At 31.6% G+C, this 16,616-nt stretch overlaps 1 protein-coding gene across 1 annotated transcript in view; it reads left to right on the forward strand.

The window, feature by feature from the left end:
• The first annotated feature begins 13,611 nt into the window (after positions 1-13,611).
• Positions 13,612-16,616, forward strand: part of LOC113373663 (protein jagged-1b) — a 363,880-nt gene continuing 360,875 nt past the window's right edge. The window contains exon 1 of the mRNA XM_026613946.1: positions 13,612-13,767. Within this exon, the coding sequence (XP_026469731.1) occupies positions 13,612-13,767 (156 nt within the window). The remainder of the gene's footprint in view (positions 13,768-16,616) is intronic.

Here is a 16,616-nt window from a genome sequence, read left to right on the forward strand (position 1 = left end):
TTCAATCGTTATCAAGAAAATTGATGACATAAATCCAGAGGCGCTTTTCTTTTCAACCCACGTCGATAGTTCTCTGTTATTAAGGAGTTTGCTCGTGAAATTTGGGTGACTGATAAGCTTGTTTCTATATTTATATTTTTGTTATTACATATTTTATGGTAGGTGACTTCGTGTCGAGATGAATTATCCGTTTGGGGTAAATCCAGAGGCGCTTTTCTTTTCAACCCACGTCGATAGTTCTCTGTTATTAAGGAGTTTGCTCGTGAATTTGGTGACTGATAAGCTTGTTTCTATATTTATATTTTTTTTATTACATATTTTATGGTAGGTGACTTCGTGTCGAGATGAATTATCCAGTTTGGGTATATTTTGGTGCTCCTAATGCAATTTCAAAAATTTGATTTCAAATCGAAATGGCCATTTGCAATCGGACAAATATTTATGAACTATATTTGTACCAAATTGATATCGCTACTGCATCAGGTTGTCCTGAATGGGGATTTGTACACACGACCCTGTGACAAACCCCTGTTACGCTATGAAACTCCTAATGTTCAGATATTAACTATTATTTTTCAATTTAACTTAATTGGTTTATACTTCCTGAGATGACCGAGTGTTGCAAATATAATAGCGTAGGTATGGGTACTCTGTAACTGCGACGATTTCATAATTACAGTGACAATTAGTCGAGCGCAGAGCTGTTACGGAGCATCTTTGTGCGTTAAACGTGCAGTCTTTGTTTGCATTGTCAATTTCTACAATCAAAGAGCTTTCGAAATGAGAAAAACTAACACCCAATAGAAAGCAATAAAGCTGAATACAAAAGACGAGCTGCCCACTCACATCGGAATTGTGTGTGACATGCTGAAACTCACACAATGCACGTCAGAATACGTCGTTGACTTGGGCTAATTAGCTCATTGCTAGGCCCGTGATAAATAGCGACCGACGAGGTGAGCACAATATAGAAAATATGTAACTGTAATCAGTCCATGGCGTGTTTATTCGTTTGCAAGCCCGAACGCAAGCGGGACGGTATTTTACACCGACTTGTTGAATTAAGCTTTCGCTCGAAATGTAAATGATAGCGTATAAAGAACAATCGAATGTATAATAAAAGATTTTTTTGTTTTGAAAACCTAAAAACGTAGAACTTTAAATAATTTACTGCACGAATTAAAATTAAAGCAAATCTAGTTTAACCCTTTCCACAAGGATGCCGCTGCTCCGGCGACAGAATACATTTAATCTCGCAATCGCGAGTGGAAAGGTTTTTATTGCACATTTTATTTCATTTAAAAAAAAACATGGAACTTCAATAATTTATTGCACGAATTAAATTAAAGCAAATCTAGTTTAACTCTTTCCACTCGGATGCCGCCGCTCCGGCGACAAAATACATATCAATCTCCGAGTGGTCAATCAAGAGTTGTTATTGCACTTTTTTTTATTGCCTCGCTTACTCGAGCATTTAGCCACCTACATTATTCTATACAATCATATATCCTTACAATCTTCAATATTTATACTATCTTCTTCATACAATCCTATTCTTTTTCTATACTTCTTAACTTTCTTCATTCTCTTTACTATCTTCTCATTTCATCTTCTAACCACATATTTCTTCTTCTTCTATACTTCTCATTTCTTCTTCTAAATTCTTCTTACTTCAATTCATTTTTAATTCTAATTCTCTAATTTTTATACATTTTGATTTTACATACATATCTTTTTATTACAATTCATAATTCTATTATTATTCCAACTTAACCAGTTAATATTTTTTCAAATTCTTGCCGGAGATTCGAACTCGGAACCTCCAGCATGTGAATCGGGAACGCTACTCTTGAGCTAAGTTTAAAAACTTACAATTTCATAGAAAAAATATTTATTAAATATTCCATAGCAAAATTAATGATCAAAGATGAGAATAAAAAAGATCTTATAATTTGTCAACAAAGGTATTTGTACCTATAGTTATTCCATAAGTGCACATAAAATGCTCTAACGCGGAATGCTCGATTTCTACCCGTTATATATAACAGTGTGAATGGCATTACGCGAACAAAACATTTCCAATTTGAACTATATAATTATAAGTGTTGCCATCGTTTGGGTCTGAAAGTTTCAGATGGTGCAATTGCAATGTTTTAGGACACAGGTTGACAACCTTTTTAAATAAACCTCCCTCAAAAGTAAATGATACTAATTTAATCAAATTTGGATCGACTAGGGAGTTGAACCAGAAGAATCACAACTGTCTCTCAATTTTCTCTGTCTCTCAAATTTTACAATTTCATCATAAAATTTAAAGGTATCGTATTTTAAATAAAGTAAAAATAACTATTAGTATCAATATTAGGATTATAAATAAAGATTAATTTAATGTATTAATGCTAAAGATTGATGGATTGTTTTGCATTTTCATTTGATGCATTTTCTTATAACATTATATTACTTGTATTCTCTATTTGGAACCACTAATATTGATTCCATACTCTCAAATATTGTCTGTTAATGTGTTATTTTTTTCATAAAACATTAAATTCCATAATTATTTCTGATGTGACTTTCGCAAGTTAAAGTATAAAGTTCACCGCCTCTGCTCTACAATATATACAACAAAGAATATTTGTCTATTACATAACTTTTAAAACAAATTTATTTAATTACAAAAGAGTCAAATAAATAAAAACTCAAATAAATCTACATCATAGTACATTCAAAATATTTCATCGAACTTTTTCAAATAGAAGCAATAAATGTTAATTATTACGATTGAGTCATTAAATAATAAGTGTTGAAGTACAGTAATTGCTAGAAAAATTCACAAAGAAAAAGTTATATTTGCATACTAATAAAATTCTAGATCGTGATAAAAACGTACACAAATAAATTAATGAAAGTTAACGCTGATTTGCAGCTAAGTGGTAATAAGTAAAATAAATATTAAGTGTTCGACTATTAATTATAATTTCAATTAGATAAAAAGTGTTGGCTAATATTACGTTAAGTTAAATTGATATCATGAGGACGATAATTATCTAAGAATATATTATAGTACAAAGTCGGAGTACCAAATTTTTTTTCCATATATATTATTTGATCTGACCATTTGATCTTAACAAATGAAGTGGCGCAAAAATCGCTCCTAACAAGCTATTTTTCATTTATCCTGAACTTTGGCATTCTCTGCAAACTCGTAACGATTGCCTTTGTATACTGAACATAATTATTTTCCGGCTATCAATCTTTTATATCTGTTCTGTCCAGGTTGTCGGCTTCAATGACTACTGATCCAGTGACGTCGATGTATTCTAACTATCAGCAAGTCACCATTTTTTAGATCGATCAGTCAGCAATTCAAAAAAAAGATTTAAGTTTTTGTAGAAAATGCCCTTTGAACTGAACTGAAATCTAAGGAGTCACCAAATCTTGGTAGATTATCTCCAATGTATTTGTTTGATATACATTCTGGTTCAAGTTTTTATAAACTTTCTTGGGTAGTAGGATCTAACTGGATCATACTTCAAACGTATCTTAGGACAGTAAGGGAGCTTCATAGGTACGACACCACAATATTCCGAAGGAGAGTTCCTCGATAGCTTTCTAAACCATATCTTTTATTTAAAATTTCTTAAGCTGTACGAGTCCATAATATATATTGGAGATAGTCAGTTACAGTACCCTCATTGCAAACATTCCAATTTTCCGTTTTCTCATGAGCAGCCGCTAAGGAAAGGTTAAACGATTCGATGTCGAGCAGGAAACCGATATTATTTATTACGCAATATTGCATTTAATCATTGCTAGTTTTCTAGATTGTTTGCTCGACTGCCGATGCCTATAAATATTAATGGAAGCTGATCGTGTAAATAGCGAAGCCAATTTTAATGGTGTAGGAATTCATTAGATTTATTTTTGCAATGAGTAATTATTTTTGTATTGCAATAAAATATTATGTAATACGTGAATTCGTCTTGTGTATGAGATATTTGAATACATTAAAATAAGCATTTGGCGACTGCGTGTTTTAATTCGTTTTAGAGTTTTATATTTAATGGGAACTAATTAAGGCTGCAAATAATCAGGCGTATGATGGATATTTATAATGTGATAGAAAGGAATTATATTAGCTGTATCATGTTTTACTAATAAGAACCTTTATGCAGGTAATTTAATTTGTAATTAATGCAAATCAATATAACTCAGAACATAAATTGATTTCATATTAAATTGAATAGGGGAAGTCCCGTAACGCCGGACGGCACCAAGCATCGGACTCTATTTAAAACGTATTATTTAAGCAAGTATAATTTTTTCATTTCAAAATACATTGAAATTACCATAAACATTTCGTACAATATTTTTATTTATTTATAAAAAAACCTTACGTGTCCACTAGGGGACTTTCCCATATACTTTCTAGCCATTTGGCTCATTAAATAAAACTAGTAAAACATATTTATTTTTTAAGTAAATTGTGCAATAATGAGAAGTTTATTTCAAGAAAAATATTTCAAAATCTGGTCACAACTACGGATTACAACTTTTAATACAGCGTAAAATTGAACGTTGGAGCGTTTTTCTTAAGATTGCTACAACAAATCAACTTATTTGATACAAATTGAATTCTGATATTAAAATTGAGACATCATTATTTTTTTAAGTAAATTTTTACATTTAAAAATATCGATATGTTTATTTGTTATATGTCTATTATAAGGCGAATGAACGTCAATCTATCGAAGTCGTGTACAATCAGCAAAGCAAATAAATTGACAAAGATTGGCGCATAAATAAATGTATTATTAGCACAAATAAAATGACCATAAATTGCTCCAAATACAGTGTAATCCCATACTAAAACCCTTTCACAATGTAAACTTTACAACCTCTCATAACGCCATCGTCACAACTTGATTCACATTGTACGCCTTACTACGAAAGGAAGTTTACGGCCCATAAAATTAATTCTATAACGACGAATAAATAAAACTTAGCGAGCGAGAGTGAGCGAGGAAAAAATTAGAAAATAGCAGCCAGGTAGACGTAATAAAAGCGTCTTTTTAACCGCTTCCAGACGATCGATTCAATTGTATACACATAATACGTTGTTCATCATCAGCCGCATTGGACCGTTTATTGCATATCGTCGACCGGCTAAACACTCTTTGACTTCGCGAGCACATTAGCCTGAGAGCGTTGCAGACATGTGACAAATTGGCAAATTGAGTTAGGAGTCTTGACAAAATAATTACTGAGATGACATTAGAAAATAGAGAAATCGATAGATATTATATAATTTGGATACTAAAATTCTACGCATCAATCGGAAACCTAAGTCCACTTCGTGCTTTTGGGTAAATACAATACAAAATGTTAATTCAAACAGGCCAAAAATTATATAGGGTAGGGCAAAGTACAAAGGTCTAATTTGACTCTGAGCAATTATATTGTAAAACCCAAACCAATCATATCACAACAAATAACACATATCAAACAAACAACTATCAGACTATGTTTAGTAAAACGCCTAGGTAATTAGAGAAATGAGTTTTTTTTGCTGTTTTTCAAACAATTTTCACCTGGCCCTTTATACCCCTAGACGTGGTAAAATGAGACGGCCAGGGTGCGAACAAGTGTAATGTCTTATTTTTAATTTTAAAGACACTTTAAAAAATTATAGCTACATTATTCAACCAATGCACAATATAATCTTCAAGGGTACATTTTCATCAAAGATAACAAAACTGTTAGAACCTGGATCTGATATTTCGTCAGAAATATTCATCAGTAGAATTGTAATAACCAGTTATTTAATTTGTCTCTTGTTGAATTGTGCCTTAACTAAATTTATTTTTTTACTTACTACTTTTAATGTTTACATCTTTGCCAGGGTAAAAGTTCAGTTAGTCCTTTTTACCCCACCCATGTGTAAGCTTTTACATAGGTTATATAAAAAAACTGTCGGATCTAACTAAAAATTACCAATACTTTTTATAGAACAATCAAATAACGCATATTTGACAATTATATTAAGGTCTCGTAAACTAAACAACAGTGCTCACAACAAAGAAAAATACTTTTGATATGGATTTGTGCCAACAATTGAAAGAAATTCAGAGCTTGGTTTAGAAAAAATCCAAGATTTTACAAAATAAACATAAGAGTCAATAAATATTATAGCATGCAATATCACTTTTATTATTTTTATTTTATAGAAAAGATATATAACACTGTGTGATTTAATTTGTTTGATATTGATCTTTAGAATTTTATCATGTTTTAACATATCCATAAACTGTAAACTTTTATAGTATTTTATAAAATAACATTTATCTTTCTCTATAAATTTTCCTTAGCTCTTGGTTTATCGCCAAAGTGTGGTTTTAACGACACTTTGGTGCGTATCTGATGACATAAAGGTTTATTTATTGCAAACTTTAATCACATTATGATGTATTCATTGCCTTACATTGCGCAAGTGATCATTGCGAGTTTTAATCTCGCATCCGTCGAGAACGAGAGTGATGAATGAGACTTCGGACAAATCGACCAAGTATTTAATATAATGATGCTGAGTAGCACACGAGATAAAATAATTACACCTTTAAAATATTATGTGTAACACGTTGCAAAACGTAATTAAGGACAAGTTTTGACTATTAAGATGAAGAAGTAGTAGTGATTTGTCTTAGCGCCCAATCAAGATTTTGGCAAGTCATGAATTAGAAGATAGTTGAGAGGTGTTAAAATTATTCCAGTGAAATCTCATATAAATTCTAGAGTAATAGCTTATTTGTTGCAATATTATTGGTTGTTAAAGGTTACAATAAAGATAATCGATATTTACTAATCAACTACAACTACAACTCGATTTTTTATAGCAAGTCGTCATCTTTAAATCATTAAGGGCGATGAAACATTTGGAGAATTTCAAACATGACCGCAGTTTATCAAAGATGCGACCTTTAAATAATTTGCATAACATTTCCAAGGAATCATTTATCATAAATCTGAGGGAATTAATAATGTAATTTTTTATTACGAAATCAGTTAGTAGATCATTATTGATTAAGACGTTCTTTTTCTGAAGCTCATCACGATCGACGTTCCATCGGTTGGGTAACAGTATTCATTAAAAAAAAAAAACGAATTCGTCCAACTGATACAGCGATTGATTAATTTCAACATATCATCTGTTCGCATTGTTTCGGGTCGCTCTCACGACAAAATATTCCAAATCTGCGAGTCCGGATTTGATGCTGTCACGAGTTCGAAACGATATCGCAATCAGAAATTAATTTTTCAACCTTCGGACGCGTAAAAGAGTGAACTAATCCGTATCATCTTCAGCAGAAGTAACCAACCTTCGAGGGAAAAAAGATTAATTCACAGGATATCAACATAACATACAAGCCAGTTTGTAAGTTTTATCAAAAACCAGCTTAAAGCATTAAAAAAAAAACACAAAATCTAAAAATATGGAAGGTAGTACTATGTCCAGAGCAAAATCTAAGTTTTGTCTTTCTCTATTATGTCTTAGGTTGCCTTTTCCTCTCCTTTCCGGGTAACAATTTTCTCTCCAACATCTTCTTTCACTTAGGGTCACGAACCGATGCCATCGTTCGATCATTCATCATTGTTTGTCTATATAATTCAATATTTCTTCAATAACGGAGTATCGAAAACAAAACGATAAATCTAGTTAATAAAACAGGCCAGCTAGCAGCGCACCCGTCCGTCAATGTTGTATCCAGATATCTAATTGATTCTTCACTGACGATTGTCTCGGATTTCTTGAGTCTCGACCGATTTAGCTACATGTAAATTATGCACTTCTTGTATTTCCACTGTCTCCATAGTCACTTGGCAAGTTTATTTCTGTGTGTATTATAATCGGTATATTCTAAGTCGGCTTACATAGCAACAGTAAAGATTTGACAGGAAAGTAGAGAATTTATTTAAATAACTAACGGTAATAGCTATCAGTGCAATTTGTAGTGAAAATCTTAATGTCAATGTTATACTATTTAAATAGATAATGGTAAATAGTAATAAACTGATCGTAGTTATTAACCCTCCGTAGGTCCACGTGGTCTGGCCAGACTTTTTTCGACTTCAATTAAAAAAAAATACTTCTAGTAATCCTATCGACTTGAAATTTCTTGACTTTTCCTAAAATTTCATTAGCTGTCGATCAATGAAATAATCAGGACGAAAAAATGTACAAAAGGATAATTATAAGGATATTAACTTTTTTATACTTCGAACGGTCGGAAAAGTCTGTCTAGACCACCCATACATTTTGTATGAAATATACGCTTTTTGATATATGTAAACCAGTATTTTGTCTTTTTTCATGATATTTTCTATTCAAACTGCGTTATATTCTTTGCTATATGTTGTAACATGAATGTTAGTATTTTCATGACGAGAGTTCCTTGAAAACCTACCAAACTTATTGGTAATCGCAAACACTAAAAATCGGATGAGTAATTCACACATTATTAACAATTTTTCTACCCGTACTGCGTTCGAAATTTTTTTTTTGGCAAACCTGTAGCGAAACTATATTTTCACTTTGAGTTTTACAGCTCATTTCAAAGGCGACGCACCTCATTTCGTTTTCATTTGAATTTCACATTCAGGCGCCGAAAAAGAATAAATATTGTTAACAAAAAAAAACGATTTTTTCATATTTCTTGATTTTTTTTATAGAATATAAAATATAATATTTTTATTATAAGCAAGCTCAACACATGCAAAAGACGGTAAGAAAAAGAAAAAATCAAAACTATAAATATTTACTACTAATAATCGTTAATATATAAGACACCAAAAACTCATTTATCCCATATAAATGCATGTAAAATGAATGGTGGTCCAGCCAGGCCTTTCCGACCGTTCGAAGGTGAAAAAATATCCGACCGACGGAGGGTTAATAGTACAAATTAAATGGATGTAATATTATAACAAATAGAAACACAGTAAATGAGTTTAGAAAACTCCTGCAATTTTTTTTATTTCAATTATATCTTAATTTGACAACTTCCTCTCGCAATTAACCAACAAACTCTACTAACTTAAGAGGTGTCTACTAACTATAAACTAGTTAATCTTTCCTCTGGCGACATAATAACCATAATAATTATCAGATACATAAAAGCCATCATCAGAGAACCACTTAAGGTGTTTCTGACAAAATTACTGTATCCAATTCAACACAAAACGAGTATTCCTCCTACAAAATTGGACCATCTGATTTTCTCATAGAACAAAACCGAAAAGAACACAAAACGATTATTACGGACGCTATGAAAGCCGTAGAAGAGAAATATAATTAGCGTTTTGATCATATCAGAATAATACGCAACTGTTTCTAGACTTCGGCTCACGTTATGCGGAAGATGCAATCATTACCATAGAACAATTACGATTCACCTGAACAGCGCTCAGGTTTAATATCTTCCTATAGGTTTACACATTGCACGCACGAAGATATAAACACGAAAACATTCGTAAGAAATCTTGCACGTATAGGCTCGAAAACACATACATTTGCGAACTCACGAGCTGTCGTCCTCGGATAAATGCTCTATGACCTACACCTTCTCCATTGCTGCCCGTAAGAATATTCGCTATGAAATTATGAAGGATTCGTGCCCGATACAACCTAGGGATGGGAAAATCGCAGAGGAAAATCGATATCAACATCGATAAGTAATATGTACGAATTAAGAATCAATAGGTAAGAGCTAAGTGCCTGACTCAAACGCCAGCAATCCTTGGAACGATCCTTGGCAATGACACAGAATTACAACGTTCAGTTAAAATTCAGTCAAATTTGAATTGTTAATTTGAAATTCATAGAACTGAAAGTAAGAAGTCAAATTTGAAAATTGTTTGGCATTAAATAGAATTAGACTTGTTGAGATAGATTTAAATAAATATAGAAGTAAGAGGGAAGGAAAATTAGAATTGGAACTAGTGGGGCGCATGGCATCGTGCCTTAAGGCAAATTGCTGGAACTTGCCGTATTGCAAGATTTTTTTTTTTTAAAGACCAACATTTTTGAACAACATTTACTCTGAAAAAATTTGATTTTTGAGAAACTATAAATTTTTGACAAAAATTTACATTTTTGAAGAAAATTTATTTTGAAATATTTTGGAAATTCTGAACCTTTTTTCAAAGCAATCGTACTGCTTTAACTGCATAGAGACAAAATATCGAAGCGCGTAAGCGCCGCATCGCCGTCTAACGGATAAACATTGGTACAAAACCCTTAGGAATGTAAACAAAATTTATACTTATTGTTAAAATCTCTATAAAATATCTGATAATTTGATGTGCATATATGTCTAATGATCATTTTTGACCGCCAAATAACATTTTTTTACATTTTTTACTATATCTCCGAAACCGCTAGACCTGCCTTCATGAAAATTTGATCAGTTCTTCATCTTGTTAATACAAGTAAAATGTGTTTTGAATTATTCAAATCGGACGCTCCGTTCCCTAAAAAACTGAGTTACCGTTTTTGGCACCTTTTGCCCCATATCTTCGGAACGGCTAGACCTGCCTTCGCCAAAAACTAATCAGCACATCTCCTTATCAATACGAATCGAATGTTTTTTGAATTATTCAAATCGCTTCATCCGTGTTCCCGAAATCGTCGACGAAAATTTGTATCCAAACACACATACACACACGCACACACACACATACACACACACGCACACACACACATACATCATTTTTTCAAAATATTGAGAAACCTCTGAAACATGAAGATATATAAAAATTTTCGATTTTTTTGCAATTACTATAACTTACCCTACGGGAAGTTAAAAATTCAGATTTAAAAAGAAAAAAATGTAGAAATCTGCTGTGAAGAGTAAAGATGAGATAGAATATGAGATATAGGAATGAGATAGTAAAGAATGTAAAAATATGAAAAAGACTAGCTTTAGCTTTAAAATTTGAAAAGAACAGAAAATAAGATTTGAAAAAAAATCATATGAATATATAAATTTGAATATGTATCTATTAACAAACTAAGGTGCGAAGTATTTAGGATAAAACAATACTTATAGCCCGTTATTTAAATGAAATGTTGAGAATTATAACAAATACCTAGTTTTATAATACATTAATAAGTATTATACCAATTGTTTTAAATCGATTTTTTTTCATGTAAACTCATCCCTATAATTGTGTGTCAAGATGTATTCAAACTGATGACCCAAGAGTTTTATCTCTATTTGTTTGTCTCATTTTAGTTTGCAACTGGTTTATATGCGTTTCCTAGACCTATCTGACTATTTCATGTTTACTTTCTTTCGTTTTTCGGTGTTCACACAGCCGAGCCAGGTGCCTTTATGACTTAAACGAACGCGAAGACAGTTTTTGAAGGTTAAAATGTCTAAAGTAAAGATTAAACAGGAAATAATATACCTTGTGAGAACTAACGCATTTTAGTATAAAACATAAGAGGCGGAACTGCATTATCAAAAAATCAACACCATAATATATATATATATATATATATATATATATATATATATATTTGTGTGTGTAGTATAAATTAATTCATTATAAGAATATCTTCACCAAACAAACAAAATCTATTTACATCCGACTCAGCATATGATAAATATCATGAACGTTCGGTTTCTTATCGAGATAAATTATACAACAGTTCGATTAATAGCACCAACTTAATTGTACAAAACATCCATTAGCTCGAATCAAATTAAAACCAAGTTATAATATACATACATTAAAATAATACATGAAATATATTGTGTCTTATATCTACATCGATTATTCAATGTCGGAGAGCGAATTAAACTGATAGTTGTATTTCATCTAGCAGGTTCAATGGAATAAAATAAATGGTAATCACGATTTCTTTTGATTGAACGGCTTTGTACAAATTGCGGCAAAAAATTCAGCTTCTACGGACATATCTAACAGCTTAATCTACATCCATTTGGATGATTGTCGAATTGAAGATACTAGGAACAGAAACGCAAACGATTAAAATTCATTCTCTGAGGCTTCTGGGTGAATAAGTAACTAATATGCATTTTGAGTTGTCTACATTTACTAAATTATAATTTATGCAGTAAATTCGACATAAATATAGAAATTTGAAAACCAATGCTCAAAAATCATTTTAAAATATGTTGTCAAAATATATGCATTGGCATACGTATTGTGCAATCTGGTAAGTCAAACATATGGTAAGTGAAATGCAAAATAGTGTTTAACTGGTTGAACTATTTACCTTACTGTTCTTCAAGATTTATGAGAATAAAAGCAACATATATGTACTTTTGTGTTACGTAGTTATAGAATTTATTAAAACTCTCCTTCGATAATTCAGGTTGTTGGGTTATAATTTAACCCTTGGAGCTGTGGACTGTATTAAACACTGATTTGTTTGTATATTATGTATTTGTTGCAGTTCTAATTACAATCACTAATTTGTTACTAAGTTATAATGAAAGAAGATATATTTATTTTTATTGGTTATTTACATGTTGTTAAGGGGACTTTACTTTTTGAAGTAAACAACTAGTTCAATTAAAACACTCCGCTACCCCTTCTACCAGGGTAAGCTTCCGTGTAAAGCTTAATGCCCTGAAGATTGTCACCTTCATGGCCAATATAATAAAACGAAAAGACGTCCGATCAATATATTTGGCAGTAAGTAATATTCTATAAATCAATTTTCATTACTTGATTTTTAGGTTATTACTGTAGCTTCGGAATCTGCCAAGAAATTCAGGAACGTATTTCACATTTAGTGATCGTATGAATTATGGCTGATAGCGGATCGGAGATTTCGCCATAAGATTTACAATAAACTATAAATGTTTCTAAAGGTATATATCAACTTCGAAAGGAGTGGAAACTAGTGAAAATACTAAAATTCCCTCTAGACGGAAATAAATTACTGTAAAATCTATTTCTGTTGTGCCAATTATTCAGTCGATAATTTGTACGTGTAACTTAAGAGAGACAATTCAAATCAAACGATTACCAAGTCGTGCTTTAACAACAATGTTTTCTTTACCCATGTTTGAAATAAATTATCCGACTAGCCACAAAGCATGGAGTGTAGGTGTTACCTGCGCGCGCGATGTGAATAAGTCGTAAGCAACATTAGATCCATCAAAATCAAAACATTCAAATGTATTCGGATTCTAAGCGGATCCGTTCTGACAAGGAGCACAGCGGCGGTTTGTGGGAGCAATGTATCATATATCATACAGAAGAGATGATAGACAAACCGCTTGTGAAACCAAAGAAGTAATTGTATAAGATTTATGGGCGCAAAAGGGAAACACAATAACCTGGGACTACCTACAAGGCTCATTTATTTTATTATGATTTTGTTTTTTTTGGCATCCTCGACGTCCCGATGATTGATCCTTCTTTCATTTAGTCCATTCATTGTCCGTGACATCAAATCGAATGGACGCAATTTATTTTGCAATTGATTTCAAACACGGCATGATAGCGCTCGTGTTCCGTCACGCGTTCGAGCAGTTATATTGTAATAAAAAATTATTCGAGCCAGCAAATGTAATAATGGTGGTTTCCAATCTAGGAACGCGGGACCAACGATCGAAAAATAATCCATCAATGGAAGAAGCACCTCATACTAACCAGAAACTTTACACTTCAAATACATATAATGGACTTCCTAAACGTATAAATGACTTGTTAGATAGATCAACACCGTTGGTATTTATGTAAATTGATATATCGCAAGTAGAGTTCGCAATATCTGAAGCAATTTTATTGCGTTTGTAGTATTTAAAATATGTTATGCCTCTATGTTTAAAATTTTTCAAATTCGATAATAATTTGCAAATAATTCGTTCAAAGTTAAAAATAGTGAAATGTCTCCAGTAACAAAAAATCTCAAAATATAGGAAATGAGTTAAAAATTATTAATATTTTTGCAAATTTTAAACATTCAAACACTAAAACAATATTCAAATTTTTTTAAATTTAAAATCATACTCTGACAGATTTGAACTCGTTCATTTTTAATTCTCTTACCTATGAATTCGAATACAAACGGAGCAAGAGCAACCGAAAAGTATTAGTGGAAAACCCTATACGCAATTTTAATTAATTTTTATAATTAAACCACTTTTCATAGGCCTATAATATTTTAAGATGTTCGGTTTGTCTATAAACTCTATTACCATGCGAAAGTTCAACAAAATCCCAGAAGAGTAAACCGGAGGTTCTCTGAAGTTTAATATACTTGTAGTAAGCCGTATTTTTCTGATAACCAGCAGCAAAAATTATAATTTATAAACTACTTGTCACTTTTGCAGATCAAATTAATAATGAATTAATTAATTATTATAAATACTAATATTTGCGTAGCAATTATCAACAATTCCAGTTACAACAATCGTATTTATTGCAAATAACGGATCGAATGGCTAGTCAGCCAGGCGACGTTGGTCGGTCGATTACTCTTGTAAAAAAACAGTTGCTTTATAATTGAATCATCATTAATCATTTAATAGCTAATATATAATTATATACGGTGTTCTAATTGCCCACCACGATAATCGTTTCGTTGCATACCATAATTTAAAACGATTCTAATTACTATTACGATTCAAGAGCGAATAAAATTTAATGTCAACATCGGGCGCCTATTGATTGCATTCTAGTTTATGGATCGTAAAAGAGATAACAATGATTACCTACATTGTTTCCCAGTTTTTATAAGGTCTTCAGAATCCACAGTATACAAACAATTGAGTTGCGGTTAGTGATCTTGGGAGATTTGTATTATAACATATTATAGATATAACATACCCACACACACACTTATATATCAAGTTATTTTTTATAAAATTTTGAAGATTATAAATAACCTGATGTGAACTTCTGGTCTCTTTAATTAGGGGAAAGTCCCGTAACGCCGGACGCCCCTAATGCCGGACACTCTATTTAACACGTATTATTTAAGCGAGTATAAATCTTTTTATTTCAAAATACCAGTGAAAGGGACGCGGGGGGCACACAGGTGCAGGATCACGCGCCCAGACACACCTGTGACGCGCACGGCCACGGCGGGAACAATCCTTTGTTGTTTTAGGCGCTAATTCTACATATATGTATAAGTATGGTCTCTCACTATAATCTCTATATTTACTGCTTCTTTTGTTATTCTTATCTAAAACATTTTATTTAAATATCGATATTTGATATAATTTAATATGATTTTAAGCATGTATGCAGTTTATAACTACATTTTAGTTTTATAATAAAAATATAAATAATGAATAAATTGACCTTTACAAGTGCATAAGGTCGTGATTTCTACAATTAAACAAGGGCATCTAGAAATTTCCCTGCCTATCGTTTCACTCTAATTGAAAGTGCGTTCCCATGTAAAACGAACATCACTCTGGTGCAGAAATATTAAATTACACAAGTATTATTAGCTGACACACCCTCTTGCAGATCATATTTCATAGATTAAAATAGAGTTAAATGGTATTTGAATAAGAAAACAATCAATAAATCGCTTAGGTTCGTGGAATTTAATCTACATAGCACTTGATAATAATGATCTAATCAGACCATCAGCCATCTAATCAGACTCCATCAAAAATTATTACAAATCTGACATCAGAAGGTATATGAACGTTATTCAATAGTCATAATATGCGTAACGCATTCTATGGAAAACTTTATTATCGATATAATTACCTTTAATTATATTGTAATTATACATGTACCACAAAAAATGATAGCACTGAAAAACTCATTATTAATCTGACGTTCGTATTATTTGTGGATAATTAAACATCTATATACATTTAGTAATACTTTGTTGTAGAAATAAACTATGATAACAAAATCATATAAGAGCCCTTGTATACCCTTGGTTTTATATCTTTCTTTGATAATCAATAACTCAGAATGTAAACACTTTGGAAAGTGATTTTAATTAATTAGTTACTACATAGACTTAAAAATATTTAGATGCTCTAAATGTATCTATCTATTTCAGACTATCATCTAAGTTCTATACCGATCCGAACTACTTAATAATCTTCACCAAAGGAATGAAGAAGATTGATTGATAAGCTTTGTTACCGGACGTGAACCCGAGCAAGAATTATGTAGATATTGATTTTGATTTAACTTGATGTTCCTATCACTCAATTTCGTCTGGTATCTACTTCGAATTATTACAATAAATAATAAATGAAATATGGACTCGGTTACCAGTTCTCATGGAACAGAAGTCTTATAACATAAATCAGTCGAAGCAGCAGACTCCTTTAAGTTTATTATAAATTATAAATTAAGAAGACCGTACCATTCTGTTCGACTCATTAAATTAAATGATAAGTATTTTATATGAGATCCTTATAACGCGGTGGGTTCAGTGGCTAATAATATGAGTAATTTTGTAATTTCTATAGGAATTTTTTACTAACGAGATAATTTGAAGCTGCAAGTCGTTCCGACTTTGTGCCTACAAGGTGAAGCAGGGTAGACAAACTTGTTTTTTAATAGAAAATTCCTATGTGAAAATATAAAATTTAATT

The sequence above is a fragment of the Ctenocephalides felis genome, unplaced genomic scaffold (assembly GCF_003426905.1).
Source record: "Ctenocephalides felis isolate EL2017-DRISC unplaced genomic scaffold, ASM342690v1 CF-g0.4_SCAFFOLD_01604, whole genome shotgun sequence".
NCBI lineage: Eukaryota > Metazoa > Arthropoda > Insecta > Siphonaptera > Pulicidae > Ctenocephalides > Ctenocephalides felis.